The 17,774-nt window shown below is 38.6% G+C and overlaps 1 protein-coding gene across 7 annotated transcripts in view; it reads right to left on the bottom strand.

The window, feature by feature from the left end:
- Positions 1–401: 401 nt before the first annotated feature.
- Positions 402–17,774, bottom strand: part of CAPRIN2 (caprin family member 2) — a 33,814-nt gene continuing 16,441 nt past the window's right edge. For 4 of the 7 annotated variants that reach the window (XM_032689042.1, XM_032689046.1, XM_032689041.1 and 1 more), the window contains 11 exons: positions 13,706–13,837; positions 13,418–13,505; positions 12,919–12,974; positions 12,192–12,302; positions 10,734–10,844; positions 9,945–10,097; positions 6,775–6,958; positions 4,990–5,175; positions 3,614–3,714; positions 2,800–2,866; positions 402–1,321 (listed from right to left, as the gene is read on the bottom strand). In XM_032689042.1, the coding sequence (XP_032544933.1) occupies positions 753–1,321; positions 2,800–2,866; positions 3,614–3,714; positions 4,990–5,175; positions 6,775–6,958; positions 9,945–10,097; positions 10,734–10,844; positions 12,192–12,302; positions 12,919–12,974; positions 13,418–13,505; positions 13,706–13,837 (1,758 nt within the window). In that variant the 3' untranslated portion in view covers positions 402–752. The remainder of the gene's footprint in view (positions 1,322–2,799; positions 2,867–3,613; positions 3,715–4,989; positions 5,176–6,774; positions 6,959–9,944; positions 10,098–10,733; positions 10,845–12,191; positions 12,303–12,918; positions 12,975–13,417; positions 13,506–13,705; positions 13,838–17,774) is intronic. The other 3 variants (XM_032689044.1, XM_032689043.1, XM_032689045.1) reach the window with 3 other exon arrangements.

The raw sequence follows: 17,774 nt of genomic DNA, 5'->3' as shown, positions 1-17,774 counted from the left end.
CACTGTGAGCTAGCCCTTCAGTGAGTATTTTGAGGTTTAAGAATTTCAACTGCATTACTACTGAAGGACTGACGTTATGACAATGCTAGATTTTGACAGGACATGTATATGGAATAAGTAGTCCTAACTAAGTATGTAGCATTTCACCTCTCATTTCTTGGCCTTTCAGTTAAAAAGAAAGAAAGTATATAATTAAATCTTGAATTCATTTTGATCAAGGGAACACTTGATGAGGACATCAAGCAGGAACTGAATAAACAAGTAATCCCAGCTAAATACAGATTACCCTGAATTACTGAAACTTGATGACCAGTTCTATGCAATAATATTCATGTATCCCCCACATCAGGAATCAGCTCAGTGATATATTTTAAAATTGAAACCACGAGCAAGATTAATACTAAAATGCATATTAACTTGTTTTATTGAGGCACAACAAGGCATTGTGAATAGCCCATACTTGAGGCAATCAAATAGTGTAGTAAGCTGGACATTAATACAGTTTAGGGTAAGTGCAAACAATATACATTCACAGCTTTATTAGCAAGGCTACATCACAACTGATAAAGTGCCAAATTAGTGCTGATTCAGTACCCCAACTCCATGATTTCACCTTGCACAACAGGACCATCATTTCCCCCCAATAATGGAACCACATATCCTCTATAAAGTCAGTAGTAAGTGCAAAGCTAGTCCCACCCCCCTCCACCAAGGTGTTTGGAGCAGCTCTTTTGTAAACATCGCACTGGATTTTAGTCCTGATAAAGGAGGTATCCCGAGAAGGTGGAGTATTTCCAGCTACTTCCATAGATGGCTCCTCGATGCAGACGTAGCCAGATCTGATCCCCCTGGAACAGCTGCAGGACTGCATGATTACTTGCTGTTTCATGATCAGGAGCCCCGTCGTTGGCATACGCTGACACGAGGACCTCTTCGTTCTTCATGAGATTCACGTACAGCGGAACATTTACAGCCAGTTTCAGCATGTGGAAGATGAAGACGTAGGTACCATTCACCGGACAGTTGAACCTACCAAGCTGGATATCAAAAGTTTCTCCAAGGTTGTTCAGCAACAGGTCAAACACAATGGGCTGGTCTAGAGTTCCAGGGGCCAGGTTGGATGTTCGGGCAGCAGAGAAGGCAACTCGCATCTGCTGCGGGAGCGGGTAGACGTGCACCGGGAGGATGGTGGCAGCTTGGCTCGTCACTGGCATGTCCACAGGGGTGATGCTGCGGGAGTCTCCTTGCCCAGAGTCCCCACTGTTAAAGGTTTCATTGTCTCGTTCTGGACTGCTCACCTGAGAGGAGTCACTCCACCCTGCTGTTAAAAATCATTGGCACAGCGTTAAGTACTATAAACCGAAGGATGCACTTAGGCCTGCAGGCATAATCTTAAGCACCAAGTGTGCAGGCTTCACAACAGGTTTGTCTTTCAGCCACAGCAAGTTAAGGGACTTGAGTGAGAAGAGAGCTTTGAAGCTGGTTTACATTCATCACACTTGCATTCAGCAACATGGGACATAATTTAGCTATGAACAGTTACTTCTTATACTCCTAAGTATGAGAGGGCAGTAGAGCGCAATAGGTTTAGCTTTACTTTTTCACATATATCAGCATAGAAAGCATATGCTAACTTTTGAGGGGAGATAAAATGTAATTTCAAAAAAAAGTGCCAAAGTTAGAGCCAAGTAGTCATTTAGTCACCTTCAAGATCTGAATTTTTACTTCAAGTTACTCAACACCATTCTTCTAGAGTTGCATCTTTAGTAGTCCTAACTTATGATGCTAGAATATTTTAAGCCTGACAAACTAGAGTTGCTTAAAGTTTTCTGCACTACATTTCCCAAAATGAAGTGTTTAATCTTTTCCAATATCTAAGTTAAAAGGGTCTAGAATGAAACCATTAGTAGATCTGAGAAATTTAAAACAATCACACTCAAGTGCAAACCATTGCTATTTCTACTGGAAAGCAACATCTTAAAAGATAATCAATGAAACTAAGCAAAGTTGCTATGAGATCTTAATGCTAATGAGTACTTCTACCAACTGTTAATTAACCACCATCTCATATAGTTCTCTTCTGATATATATTCTGTGAATCCTCCCTCAAACAGAGATGACCTGCTTTATCCTGAAACAGCTTCCATGATATGCTGTAAAATCCCTTTATTCTCTAAAGTAGTGATCTACAGCTACTGTTCATCTCACTTCTCACCTGTAGCACTGGAAGTCCAGCTTTTTCTAGCCCAGACAGTAGGATTAAATAATCTTGTTTATAACTTCTCAAAATATATGCTATTTTGTGCTTGGTTTCAAACAACTAGTCTTACTTATTTCTTTAGGTTTTATACTGCACCACAGAAGTACAGAATAAGCCTGTATTACCAAACACACTATTTTTCATAGAAAAAGTTCTCTTACAAAGTGTCTGGGATCTGATATCTTAACCAGAACCAAGAGAAAACACAATTAAGGGAAAGCTAAATGCTTCTTCCCTGAACACAAAGAACCACCCTCTGCGCGTTTTCCTGGTCATTTTATTCGTGCAGTTCAGTAGGGCACCATTGTGTCAGAACTTTGATACATGGAGACTCCAATCTGAGAACAGTGAAATTAAATCTGCTGCTATGCAATGCTGTCTAAGAACAGTACTCAAGCTTCCACCTAGCTCAGTTAATTCATACTAAGGTCAATCTCTTATGTCAGTGATGGTGTACTGTTTTTCACACTATTCATAACACCCCAGCTGCTACACCCAAGCACGTCTATGTACCACTGGGAACCTGATGTCAGCCTTACCTCTTGAATTTGCTCGAGGACCACTAGTTATCCCACCTCGTTTATAGCACTGCTGGTAATTAACATCCTAAAAGAGAAGAATTAGGAAGATGGCTGTAAGCAAATCTGACATCAAGTGAAGCAAATATGCTATTTTTCTTTTGCACAACAAATTTAATCTCTAGAATAGACAATGATGGAGTTTAGAAATAAGATCTAGATAGCCTTACTCATGGAAAATTTACTTCTATAACAGCTTGCATAAAATTAAAAAGCTATTTTGATGCTTGTTTAATGCAAGTTAGCTTCTGAACTATGCACTCCGTTGAGTTTACTGAGCAAACTCAGTGAACTTCAAACATCAAGTCTGTTAGAAGTGCATGAGCCTGTAGAGAAGACCCTCACAGGCTCTCCTCCCATCAAGAACCTTTATTTTCTTCTTATTTGCTATTTTGCATAACTGCATTTTCAGCTAGTCCATTTAGGGGTTCATTATTTTACATTACAAAGCCATTTTAGTGTACCAACTTTTAAAGTAATAAAACAGACTCACACAACATCTTATTTACCATCTGTTTGCATTTCAAAGACTCCTTTCAGACTAAAAATCAACCTGTTGTACAGAAATGTTATCCATCTGAACTGACTTAATTCAACTGCTGTCTACCATTGCAAAAAAAAAAAATAAAAATAAGAGTTTTGCCTAGGAAACAAAAAAACAAAACTAACCTCTAGATTGTAAGAAATAGGTCACCTGTTATTATGAAAAATTATCATATTAGAAGACTTAGCTCCTCTACACTGGAAGGCTACTGGAAACAAAGTCAATACTTACCCTCTGAGAATATGGCATTCCAGCATAATCTCTACCAGGGAACTGAAGCTGGCCATAGTTGCCATTAGTTATTGAAGGTGAACCTCTGTAAGCATCGAAACCTGTTCAAATAACATTGATGATTCAATATTATTCATTTTTTGGTTTACACTACAGGTTCAGAATATAACTAGAGCTCTTTTCTGGCAATTATGCATATTAAGCTATGCATTAAAACAGCTATTCTTAAATTCAGAATTTGGAACAGAGTCTTACTACTCCTTTAATAAATGCATTTCATTAGCTACTCATAACACTGTGGATATATCAAAATTGCATGTTTTAAAAATATTAACAGACCCTAACAATTGCCTGTGATACTAATGGGATTTCCCAGAACAGCTGAAAAGCTTGCTAGATCCAGAAACAGGATTTAATGGAGAATTAAGAAATACTTTCTTTTGCTATTACATATAACTACCACTGTCATACATTTAGGCGCTACTGCAATAATTTGCTTCTTGAGCTAATAACTCATTACTTTAAAGTATTAACTTGAGCTATTATTTAAATACCAAAGAGGACTGCAAGCAATTTCATACCAGACACCACCAAACCCTTAACTGCAGTTAAATTAGACCTATAGAACTCGTCTGGTACACATTCCTACCAGGTATGAGCAGGCTCAGCCCAATAACTGAAGCAACTATCACATTCTAAATGCCCTTCCACTTGAAAGTGGAATAGACCACAGCTACCAACAACCTTAAGTTAGTATCTGCTGAAAGTCAGCTGAAACTTTCTGTAATACTTCAGCTTGCAGCTAAAGAGCAACTGGTCTGCAGAGACCAAATAATCCTCCTCTTATAACTCTTCAGTTTGTTTTTAATCTGGAAGGGATCTTCACTACTGGGAGCCTGTCCCCCATCCTGGTTTCTGCTGGCAATATTAAAGCCAGCAGCGCTAAGCAAAGACTATCTTGGTTTGGGCAAATACTACAAGTGACATCTGATGAGAAAAATGCCTGCCCAGACTGTCAGCAAGACAGATGCCAAGAGAAAGAACAGAAGTGGGTAAGAAGTTCAAAACAGTGAATGAAATAAAGAGTCCATACAGTTAGATAATCTAATAACCTATTAGTGAAAGTTTCTATCTTCATAATTAAGAAGGCTATGAAATTGCTCTGCCATTTGACCTGAGAATCTCAAGTACAGGGACCACGAGTCAGAATGAACTTCCTTGAATTCTACAAGAGGACTCTGTTCTTTGCACATTGCCCTTAAAGCCTTGTCTTAAGAATTTTCACATATAGAACCTGAATTTAATACTGTGTTGTGTTAAATCACATTGCAGTGTTAGTACAGCAAATTTTAAGGTGGTAGTAAATACAGACATACCTTTGTAGCCACCAGGGGAGCGATATGAATTAGCCAGTGACCTTCCACCTCTAGCAGATCCTCTGACAGACCCACGACTGTTAAGGTAAGGCTGAGGGGGTCTGGGAATAACGTTAGCCTGTGCTGGATAAAAGGCAAGGCTACCGTTGCTAACAGGAACTGCTCCATCAGATTGATAGTTCACTGCTTAAAACAGAAGGCACAGATGAATTTAAAGCTTTTTCTAACTGCAGTAAGTTACCACACCTAGAAGCAAGGGCAGCATTAGGATGTTCAGAGACTGATTAAGCTGCTCTGAACATTCTGTTCTTCTGCCCCTCCATTACTTAAAATAAGTGGGGATCCGTTCCTTAGTTCTGTAGAGTATAATGCTTGTTTAAAGCCACTGAGAGCCCAGGCTGTCAATGTAAGCCTCTAATGCATTCAACAACTGCAATATTCAGCTGCATAGGTGAGAACAAGCTTGCTAGCAGCATGAAAAAGCCCAATTTAGATTAAAATCAAGTAACATTTGATTAAGAATTCTCACTTGGAATCAACACTGTTCTACTAGCAAGACCTCAGTGGTTTATCTGATAAACTAGGTCACCTCAGTATTGACATCCTTCAGAATGATGAGATAAACTCAGTCTTATCTGGATAGTAATAAGATAACTATGGAAAACAGATATTTGGGTTCAGCCTCTTCAACAGACATTCCTACCACATGTTATTAGGCAGTTCAGCCCCAAGCAACACATATTCAAGAATGCTTTTCACTCAGAGTGGTTGAGTGGTTAGCTTTAGATACAGACTTTGCAATCACGAGTGTAATTTCCACAGGACCATGCTTTAAATCGATCCAAGAAGCTTAAAACTGATCCAGAGCAACAGTATAAACCCTTTTGAGAGGCCTGTGCAGAGCCACTGCACAAGGCTAATCAAAAAATAATGATTCCCATCAAAAAATGTACAGAAAGCTGATCACCTATACTCTCAGTGATGAGAAGGAGCATTGAAGCTAAACATGCTTTCCTGACTTCTATATTTATATTGGTTTTTCAGTTCTTAGTCTTCATGTGTCTCACTGACTTCACATACTATCAGTCTGTTTCTACTCTAAGTCATGTGAAAATCACTGGCAGAAAAACAGTAGGTTTAAATGACCTTGAGTCATTTGGTTTGATACTCTTACGAACACAGATCCCTAGTTGTTGCTTTCTTTCATGGCTAGTACCACATCAAATTTAGTGTCAGCTACATAAATCCACCTGGTGCACTATCTGAATGTCAAGCAGGTCAGGTTTGTGTTGAATACAACAGCTCAAGACCACTTACTCAGTTCAGTATTCCTCAGGTCAGACTGAGAACTTACCCCAACTTTCTTACTTAGCATTTAGCAAGTCCCAGCATAGCACTATTACCGGAGACCAAATTAATGGTTCCAAATAAGAGGATTTCATCATTGCTTCAATTCCAAGAAAGCAATTGTTTGACTGACAGGTATCACTACATACTTGAATTTCTCACCTACTGGGAAATTCAGGCATGTAGGTGACACAGTCTATTTATCTAGTAGAGAAACAAGTTTGAACCAGCCTTTCATCCTGCTAGCAGGTTTGAAATTAAGTTTATATACCATTGACTACATTAGAGTTGATGTAAACCTCATGTTAAACACTTATATAGCACTTGTTAACAATTTCACTGTCAGAACTCACAGCACATGATAATGAATTAAAAGACTGTTACACACTGAAGATATTTAAAGTCTACTTGAATTTCAGACCCAAGTGCAGTTCTCACCTGAAGACAGAGATTCTTGTGAAAGAGAGGTTTGTTCTGCAACATGAGAAGATTGCAACTGGCATTGAGGAGGAGTCTGTGTACTTGCTGTAGAGAAACTCTGGTTATATCCTGCTGAATATGAAGAATCCTCTTTAATTTCCTGGTCCTTACGTGGAGGCAGTGGTGCGTTCACTTTAAATACCTACAACGTATTTGAAGACAAGTGTTTAACACTACCAGCTAAAGTCTCTGCCTAGTGCCACCACCCTGCTACACTGTGCTTCAAATCCTTATGCTTTTTAGCATGTTTCCTAGAACACCAACTGTTTCTTAGAAATAATTGAAAATACTGTACATAAACCCATCCTTTTCCCTCTCAGTAAACTTATGGAACACACACCTGTTTATGTAGCTACTCCCCAATAAACAGCTTGATTGACTATAGCTACAGTACTTAATCAACTGAACAGTTACCATATAAGCTATTTTCCTTCTTTGGGAAATCCTCTGTTAAATTCACTCACCTGTCCTACAGATCACCCTGAAGCTGGGACAGCCTATAGTGAGAGGACACATATTTGGGAAGAACCTGGGTTTCATATATGTCTTGGAATCTGATATAACACTACTCTCCAATCAAATACCATACTAAACAGCCTTTGCCCCTTCAGTCAACTGGGCCTCAACTCTCCTACTCATTTAAAAAGTTCCCAAGAGTAAACACAACCTAGGTAACAGTCTTGTAAGTCAAATGTTACAGCCTGGGCAGTACAATGGTGAGCAGATATTATTGATAGTTTAATCTAATCAACCAGAGTTCACTCACTCCGGTGACTGTATTGCTTTATAACCAGTAATACAAAATTACCAGAAATGATGCTGCCAAAAGTACAACTACTATTGACATGGGGGGGAGGAAAAAAAAAAAAGAGATCTATTTTAGGTAAAAAGGGTCTAAATTTCACAAAAAGAATCATCGGCAGTTCTGATACCAGGTCTAGAGGTGTATCTGACCATTTCCCAAGACTATAAACTCTTTGAAGACAGACCAGGGTAAAACTACAGCTAGATGAAGAGAACAGCTTCACAGCTTGACAATTCTTTTCGTTTTCAGAAGCCTCTATAATTAAAGCAGGAAATGAACACATTTATAGGGTCAAGAAACAAAATCTTGCCTCTAAGAGAGAGTCAGTGCAGAAACTCCTCATGATATTGAAATGCTGAGCATAAATTTTGAACCACTGTAAAATGAAACAGGCTCTGTTGATTTTTTTTATTATTTTTGGCATTTCCTCTAGTAAAAAAAGAATGATCCAAAGCAGTCCAGTTTCTAAAAGAGATTTGAAGATGCTGTGCAGTCAGGCTGTCAACACCCACATCCTGAAGTATTTTTAGCAAGTGGTCTACTTTTTCCTACAGTGAAAGTTACAGGTGGAATTTGAATATAGGATTAGGGCTACAGGTCAGGTCTGCCTTTAAGCTTCCTATTGATGCCATTGTGCTTATTGTTCAGACAGCTGAGGACATAATCAGATACTTGCATTACTGTCACTGATACCACTATCTGGCAAGGAACTGTCTGACTCCTGACTCTCCACTCAAATCCAATGGCTGTGTTTTCCTGGCAGCAATGAGAATCTAAGCAATGTAGGCAACAAGAAAACCCTGCACTGGAAAGTTAAAGACTGCTACCACTACAAGAGGAATGAACAGTCTAGCAATTTTGTGACAGATGCTTGCTAGGTTTACCAAAAATCCCAAGAGAAATCTTGAACATTTAACATATCTGAAAACATGGCATCAAGTGAACTTTCAGTGGTACCGTTATGATCAAAGTACTCTGAACACAGGCAATCAATCAGAATGACTGAGACCAAGACTCCATATTTATACCATGACAGATGCTTATCTTACAGACTGGGTTGCCAAAAGACTCTAGATTCTTGATCATAGCATGCTACTATTTCTCCACTTTCAGGAAAAATCACCACCTATCCCCTTAGCATAATTTAAATAGATCCAGCTCAGAAAGCACCATCTCCCTACCACTTGCCCTATTTGTCATGTGTATCAAAATTCTGTACCTCTGAGGTAGGTTCTACTTGAAACTCTTCTACACATATAGAACAGCAAGCAGAAAAAGTCAATGCAGTGATTTTACCATAGACCACATCAGGATGTCACTGAAGTTTTAGTTATTAATTCCTGTGCTTTGAGCAGTTATTAGCTACTGTATTCCACCAAATCCTACAACATACATCTCAACACAAGAAGATATTGTCCGGCCAGTTGTGGAGCTCCATAGACACATTTGTTGAAACAGAACACACCTTTGGAGAATCAGAGTGGCCTCTTTCTAAGCTTTCTTTTGAGTAAGACCATTAAATGAAGGGTTAACATCTTCTGAAGAAGGTATCAGAGGAGTAAATAAGACCAAGTACAGAGAAGGCAACACTAAGAACTAAATGGAGACTCTTCCTCTGAACTCCTCTAAGCCTGCACTGCAGATTACCAGAGAGTAGCAATATTAGATACTATTTTTTTCAGGCCATACACCATTACTAGTGTTCTCTATTTGCAATAAACAACTCAAACTGTGTGGGGTCTATTTCCTACACATGTATATTGTTAACACAACTACTTGTCAACAAGATAGGATAGTGAGCAACACCAGTCTTCATCAAGGACACATTTTCTGTGATTCCAGTGGACTGAGTTTTACTCCACTGAAGGAAACTGTTTAAAAAGCAGCAAGACAACTTCAGGCTTCAAAAAGCTTTTTGTCCTAACAGCTATGTACTTCACAATTCTCTCTCTCGTGTAGGTCTTTATTTGAAATCTATTCCTAAGAACAGTTTAAGTACAGTCAACCTTACCTGGGGGTACAGCTATAAATCTGTTCATTCCAGGCCTGACTTCTCCTTCTTAGTTCCTTGAGGCTACTAACATACCCCAGTATTAGATTTTGGGACTTTACAGAGCAAAACTACCATCTCTGTTCTTAGATGATCTGTTTTGAGTTCTGAAAGCATTGGAGAAGCAGAGTTCTAACCTAGGTTTTCAATGTTAAAACAGAACGATCTATCAAGTTCTGTACCATACCAAGAAGAGCCAGCTCCTCAGCATTAGTCTCAAGTTACTAACGTTATTGTCAATTATTTCTGTGTGGCCTCAAGCTGTGTACTTACAGTCTGCATAGCCTGAAAGGGAGCTGCTGTTATTGTGACAGAACTGCTGCTTGCAGGAGGAGACTGAAAGCTTTGCGCTGGTGGTACCGATGACATGGGGGCGCTTGAAGTAGGCAATGGTGACTGTGGCTCACTTGGGAGGGGAATAGTTGCCTGGGGGAAGAACAAATGTAACGAAAGGTCACTTGATAATTATCAGGCAGTAACAGAAGCAGTTAATTTGTTCTAAAGCCTAGACTGACAGAAGTCAGCAGTTTCTACAGGATGACATTTGGACATAGTAGAGCTACAAAATAGCTTTTGCTTACAATTTCAAATCTTGCTGTGCATCCTCAGCAAACAGTACTTCTATTGCAGTCTCTGCTGATCAAGTGAAATGTGCCTATGAGCTACTATACATACCATTCATTGCAATAATTTCACAATAAAGAGACATTAGGTATTTTTCCCACCAGTAAGGAAACACTGAATGCTTTCTGTTCTATTTACTGAAAGATAATTCTCTGGCTGATATTAAGAGTGGCTTCTCTTTTCTGGAGGAATTTAGAAAGTTTAAGGGGGTTGATTTTTTCCCCCTTCCCCACTTAATCATGTTTCAGATTAGAAACAATGCTGAGTTGTCCAGACAAAGTATTAACCAGCATTAGATCTCATCTGTGCCCATGGCAAAATCAAGTGTTGGTTTAGAATACAAATATTTACAGGAATCAGAAGTCAAAAGGAACATGTCCAGAGCCTTACATTTCAGCAACTAATAGGTTTACTTTACCTGTATTTGTGATGGCTCACCTGGGCAATTTCAATCTTTTTAGGTATCAGTGGCTCAGAAATACGTGAACTTGTCTGATACAATGGTTGGGAAGTGTATTTCTCAGTCTCTTGAGAAAGGGATGTTGGTGCCTAGAAGAAACCTGCTGTTACAAGTAGTACTAAAGAGTTCTGGTAGAGCTACGAAACACCAGTGCATAAGCTGAAACAAATGGATTTTGAAAGACCAGGACAAACATTAAGTCCAAAGCCAAAGTACTAAATAGTCATCTTAACCAAAAGCTTCAAGTAATTGGCTTTAGAGATTCAGACTTAGATTAACCTGCTTACGCAACTGGTTGAACAAACTCAGATAATTTTAAGAACTGTAGATTGCTTCAAGCAGTTTCTTACAGTGAAGTCTGTGACACACACCTGTCTCATTGAATTATATGGAAAGACATCTTATGTTAAGCTTCTAGTGAGCTCTACTGAACAAAGCTTCAGAGCCAAGCTTTGGTTTGCTTTTGCAAAGCCTGCATGTTCTATAGTTAGCTCACACTTGTAATGCTAAGTTTAGGAGTTGCTTAATACTTAAATGCAGAGCCTAAGGCTAATGACTACCAATCCTGTGCTCACCACGTACACACATCACAGGTGCCTCAGACAGTACTGGGATGCACTTGCACACCAGGAGAGAGCACTCTCACCATGGAGTGTATTCCCTGGTTGTGCTGGGACCAAACAAAACTTCCCATGAGAAGCAGGACCAGAAAAAGACAGATACTAGACTTCAAACCAAAGGGACTAGAGATATGCTGGGCATAAGCAACCCTAATTCCAAAGTTTGCAAGAAACTAGAATATCCCTGTCAAGCATATTGTTCTCAACACAGCAACACACTTCACAAGAGATTTTTAAGACAGCGATCTGCATAAATTGAAACGCTTTTCAGCTCTAAGCAATATTTGAATGCTATTTGAAGACTCTACTGCACATAAATACAGTTAAGAAAGCAAGGTTTGAGGTCATGGCTGAACACCAGAGTCCAATTCTGAGTATTTCTTGAGAGAAGCTTGAGAGAACATCTCAGTCTTCAGCTTTCACACAGGTCTGCTATTTCATGACCATATCCATCCCAATTTATGCAACCTCTGTCATCATTAGAGGGAATATTCTACACTGTAACCAAAGCAAACATTTATGCTGCTCACATGTTTCCACAAGAATATTCATTACACTTTCTAGTGTGCACTTTTCATTCCACACCCTTCATGTTTCAAGGAGCAGACTGTTCACTTTGCATTCATGCAATACTAGGAAGACTTTTCCAGCCTTCTTTAAGTATTCCAGATTGTGGGCTATACTATTGGTGTTACCAGCATTCTGTCCCTGTACATTGTTTAAGTACAGTTATTCAGGAGGGCCCCAGCACAGCTTTCTGTTAGTGCTGGCTATCACACAGATTTCTAAATGCCAGTGAACCCCAGGGTATGTTACCTGTGGTGTCTGTGGTGTCACCAAGTCTTCAGTTTCAGAGCCAGAAAGAGTGTGATCAGCAGATGCCAGGGAAGTATTTGAACTGTGCAGTGCCATGGATGAAGCAGCAGTCTTGCAAGGAGAGAAAACAGAGACAAGGTTTTGAAAAAAATGAATTTAAATGTTCAGTTTCACTAGTACTCACACTCAGCCTTTCTAAGTAAACCACAGAATAAGGCAGGAACTGAAGTGCTTTGACTAGTTAGTCAGTTTTTCAGGAAATTCTGTTAGTGGAAAGGGAGCCTATTTAAAAGCCAAAGCAGCAAGACATGAAAGGAGGGTAAGTGAATTTAAGGTTCATTTAACTGTGGCTACCAAAGCTTGAGACATTATTTTTGGGACAAGTGAGGATCTGAAAGATGAAAATATGGACTATCTAGGAAAGAAACAATGTTCTTCTGCACACAACTTTTAGCTATGACCTGAATCTATGAGTTAAATATTCTAACTATTTCAGCATGTCTTCAACATACTTTACAGCTTCCAGAAATTTCAAGCATCTCTTGCTGCTTTTGAAGCAGAAAAGCAGCCAACTTTGGCAGCATTTGAGTGATCTCAGACTTGCAAGCTACTAGGTTATATGAAATTTGTTACAAAACAATTGACAAGAAAAACCAATTAGAATATAAGTCTATACTAGTAAATAACCTCTATCTGCCTCTTTGGGGCAGTCCTAACTTCAACTTACTTGAAGGGGCTGTTGAAGAAAATCACTCTGACTTGGCAGTTTCTGTTCTTTTGAAGCTGTAAAAAAAGAATGCATTAAGCAGCATTTACTTTTAAATTCAAACACTACATAAAGGTTCAGTGTGGAGTTCTATTTCTTTCAAACATTTCACATATGAAAATGCACACTGTTTTTAGCATATGCACTGCAAACATTTAACCTACTATCAATAACCTAAAGCCAACTGAAAACTTCAGTGTTTTTGATAAAAGGGGACAGATATTCAATAATAAATACATTTTTTGCCACAAATGAGATACCCACTTTACAGATTAGAAAAAATAAACTGGGTAATTAAGTTTTACAGCCCAAGATCCACCCAAACAGTTTCTTAGCGTGGCCTGTTCTTTATAGTTAGACAAGCTGTCTTCACCTGCTGGTTTACTGATCTACAGCCCAAGCAAACCCTGTTAGTGCTTGCAGAATTTTACATACCATTTACACTTATAGTATCACCTACCTACAGGACTACTTGCTGGAGTAACTGAAGGAGGTTGGGATGAACCAATGGCACTTGGTGAAGCTTTATCAAAATCCAGAATGGACTCCTTTTGAAAAAAGATCACCAGTTGGTAGAAAAAAAATTAAACTCTAGATACAAATGAAACATTCTCACTTGACAAGCTGCTGTTGGCTAATTAGCACTAAATTCATTCATTCAGTGCCAACACATTTTGTCAGCACTGTTTTCCCTAGCCCTTGGTAGGGTTATTGGAGCTTTGTGCTACAACAGCAGAGAAAAACATACTTGCATGAAGTTGTAAGTTCCTTGTATCTGAGTCATCAGATCCTGAAGTTTCTCCCTTCTCAGTACTGGATCTTTTGGAAGAGTTGAAGTAGAGCAAAACTCTGCAGCTGGCTGATGTACAGGTTTAGGCACCTAATAAGGAGAAATTGTATTAAATCTAATGCTGGAAGCAAGGCAAGCTGCCTTGTCCAACATAATTCCAGAGTAACCTACAGGTGTCAGACACTGGAAGCCAAGGAATTCTGTGCTGTTATTGATATTTCCTGAATCAATCTTTCACTTTAGTAAAGGAAAAAAAAAAAAAGTCAGCTTCTGTTGCTACAGATAGTTAAGCTACAGATTTCATAGAATGGTTTGGGTTGGAAGAGACCTTAAAGAATATCTAGTTCCAAGCCCCCTGCCATGGGCAGGGGCACCTTTCACTAGATTAATTCACTTCATTTGGTTTCTTATCATCAAATGTAAAGAAAATAAGTTGCCTGCATCTACTGCAAAATTAGGCACTTCCATCTAAGTAAACTCACATATTTAAGTTGAAGGCCAGAACAAACTTAAAAATCAAAGCTACATCACTCAAGGTTTAGAACATACTTCCTCCCAGTAGAGGCAATGCCACTAAATACAGATCTTTCATTAACGTGGCATTTCCAGACATTCTGAAGAAACTGCACCTAAGAAATACATTGCGAGCTGGTAATTCAGTGGAAACATTTTGGTTTAACCCCAACAAGCCAAATACTCTGAATATACCAGCTCCTGCAGAAACTATTAATTAAAAATTTCAAAGTTTGGCATAAATACACCTGTACTCCCCCATGAGAGTCTAACTTTGTAGCTAAATATGGACTTCTGCTTCTCTTATTAATCCTTGATTGTTTCAGATGGTCCCTTCACAGTTCATCCCAACTGGTCATCACTTCACTTTCAAAGAGGGAAATTTTTTGTCAAAGAACAGGTAAGTCTAAGGTAGCAGAATCATAATAGTAAGCTCCATAAGTAGCAGAAGCCCTGGTATTTACAGAGTGACAATAATATTACATTGTCTAGATAGTCTAACATCTTTTGAAAACAACTTGGAGAAGAGTTAGGTTTGTTATAAGCATTTTAAACCCAAAATTTTTTGTGGCTTTCAAAAGTTTTGATGCTCATATGTTTGGCTATGCAGCTAGAGGGAGGCAAATCTGAAAATATTTAGTTGCATTATTTCAACAGGTCCAAACATTGAGATACACAGGAACGTGTGAAAGCCTTTGCCTTCTTACAGTACAAAGACTTGTCTTTCTAATAGGAGGTTACTACTTCAATACTGTATAGCAGTGTGTTGAGTACATGCATGAAATCACTGGAAGACTGTACGACAGAAGGGTATGTGTCATACCTGTCACAATAAATTCAAAACAAACTGGTTAAGTGCTCTTTGTCCAGTTTTAGGGCAAGTAAAAAAACACTCTTGTATTTCTTCTTCAACAGTTACCTGAAACTAATCACTCACATTTGCATAAGTTTCCATACCGTGAACAGGGAAGAAGCTTGCAGCACATGATTAACTGAAGGGCTCCATTTCTAATATGTGTGACCCACATGACAACTACTTGTTGAGCTATGAGAAGTTTTATTTTATTCAAAAACTAAATGAGCACACCTTTGTACAACTATCTTAATTAGAAATTCTGATACACAAGCACTACTTCAACTACTGACTACCCAAGTTTATATTGCTGTGTAGTTTCCAATACTGAACAGTAACTAAAGGTATTAAGCATCTAAGTGCAGGACAAAAGATACAGTTGAATAAAGTTAATCTCAGAAAGTTATAAAGTTATTAGGAATCTGAATCTTTGTCCATCACTTTATTAGCCCTCATTCACAAGTAGACTAAAGTCTACAGTACTCACTGTCTTAGTAAATCCATTACATATCGTAAAACCATTATATCCATTAAACTGATTAATGCTTCTGTTATCCTTTTCCTACTCTCTACTGTTTATACTAAGACACAAGTACACTACCAAACTGGTTCTGTATGTTTGAAAATGGGTAACAGAAGTCTTCCACCTTTAAGTCACCTAGCCAGGTCAAGTCTGGCAGTGTCTCAAGCTCTTAAGACAGTCCACTAGTTGCATAAGTGAGACTTGTACATTAAACACAAAAGAATTTAAACAGCCTCAAGAGCATGGAAACAGAAGAGACTGCATTGTGTCACTTTTGCTCCCAAAGATGATAAAATTTCTGTGTGCTTTAAGAAATTTGTTAGAGATTTTCTCTCCTTCCACAGCTCATACTCTGCCTTATGTTGGTAGCATTCTTTACTTCAATAAGAAGCACAAGCATACAGGGTTACATACATGACATTAAGGCTTTAAGCCAGGGCTGAAACACAGTCTTTCTGTTGCACAGAAATTTATTTTCTAGTTCCTACAGTTATTAAAATACACCAGTCAGAAGCAGCTGTAGTGAAGTTACCTCATATTGATTTGCTGCTTTGCTAGTTCCTAGGTGTTCAAAACTATGATATTTAATGCAACAGGATCATTTATGAGAAGGTATCAGGAAGTTAAAGTACTTCATGCCTTTTATAAAAAGAGATGCTTTGAAGAAGAGTAAGTACTTAACATTCTTAGGATGGCTTTAAATCAAGTTTTCTTTCTAGCCTACAATTACATGCTGTTTCTGGAAGTCATTACAAGCTGGTAGCAGATTCTTAGTTTAGTAACCTATTGTTCCAGCTCACATCAAGCTTGTAAATGCCAAGATCACTTAACGTGAACCTGACTGTTGCTTGAACCACTAGAGTAACACAGTACTTGTAAGTTCAAGGTGTAATTTGTCATAACAATGTTTGTGAAAACCAACTTTAACACTACTTATACATTTGGCAAAACCTGTCTTGACATACATCCAAAGAACTAACTAAAAGTGGAGTTGAAATACCCAGGATTTGGTTTTGGACCTGCTAGCAATTGCAAATAAACCAATGTAAAGGCACACCGACCACACTGGAATTTTATTAGTCAGAGTGCCACTATACTAGGTACTCCTGTTAGCTGTGGAGTACTAAATGAGGTGGAATGGTGATACCTAAGCTGTAATCACAGCTGTACCATGCAGATACACAATTAACATTTGCTTTCTACTCAGGGTAGTATTCACAGCAGGTATAAATTAAATGGAACTGGATGACAGCACAAGCCAAACTGTTTTGCTTTCCCATAGCAGGCCACAAACTCAGCTCTAACCAAGTTTGCTGGACACAGGCCTTTTATCTGCCATGCCTACATCTCTGCACAAAGTCATTTATATAGTCACTCTGGGAGTTAAACAGATCCAGCTATAGCACTGCATTGCCTCTTTACATAAACAAGGATAAGAGAAACTTGTCTGAAAAGCTTAATATGATTTTAATTGTTCTTCATATGCACCTCAAGCCAAAGATATCTTCATTTTTTTTAAAAACTGGTTGTGAAGACTAGTTATGTTGCCAGTACACTATTTCCTACTCATTCAATATACTTTTGATATGAGGATTTCTCAACAGCTACTAAGCAAAAATAAAGCCAGCAGGTGTTTCTCTATGGACTAAGTAAATCAAAGTTTGACTACTTTAAATTATGCTTTTACTTAATTCAGCAATCCACCTTAAGTGACCTCACATTCCAACATTTAGTTTACCTTTGTCAGTGGAAGATTCCTAGGCAGTCTACAAGTTTCTCCAACTGACTGGAGACCCTCCTTTTTACTAACTGCAGCAAAGTTTTGTCGACCACTTAAGCCATCCGTCTATCCATCCCATATAAAAACAACAGCCCCATCTCTTGCATTTAAGCTTTAATCTGCCACCAGAAATCCCAAGGCCTCTTAAAGTGCTTGAGACTACTCCAATACTTAGTTTCAGTTACTATGCATAGTTGGGTGCACCACACCTATTAGTGCTCAGAGTTACTTAGGGAGACAACCAGGTTTTCTGCCAGAACCACCACCACCAGTGGACACAAGATTCCACTCAGCTTCAGTGTAAAGATGAATCAAAGTGAAACACCTCAATCCCATTTGGTTACCCAGTGCTGCATGT

This window comes from Chiroxiphia lanceolata, chromosome 5, assembly GCF_009829145.1.
Source record: "Chiroxiphia lanceolata isolate bChiLan1 chromosome 5, bChiLan1.pri, whole genome shotgun sequence".
In the NCBI taxonomy this organism is placed as follows: domain Eukaryota; kingdom Metazoa; phylum Chordata; class Aves; order Passeriformes; family Pipridae; genus Chiroxiphia; species Chiroxiphia lanceolata.
The sequence above is the reverse complement of the archived record's forward strand: the minus strand, read 5'-3'. Positions and strand labels throughout refer to the sequence as shown.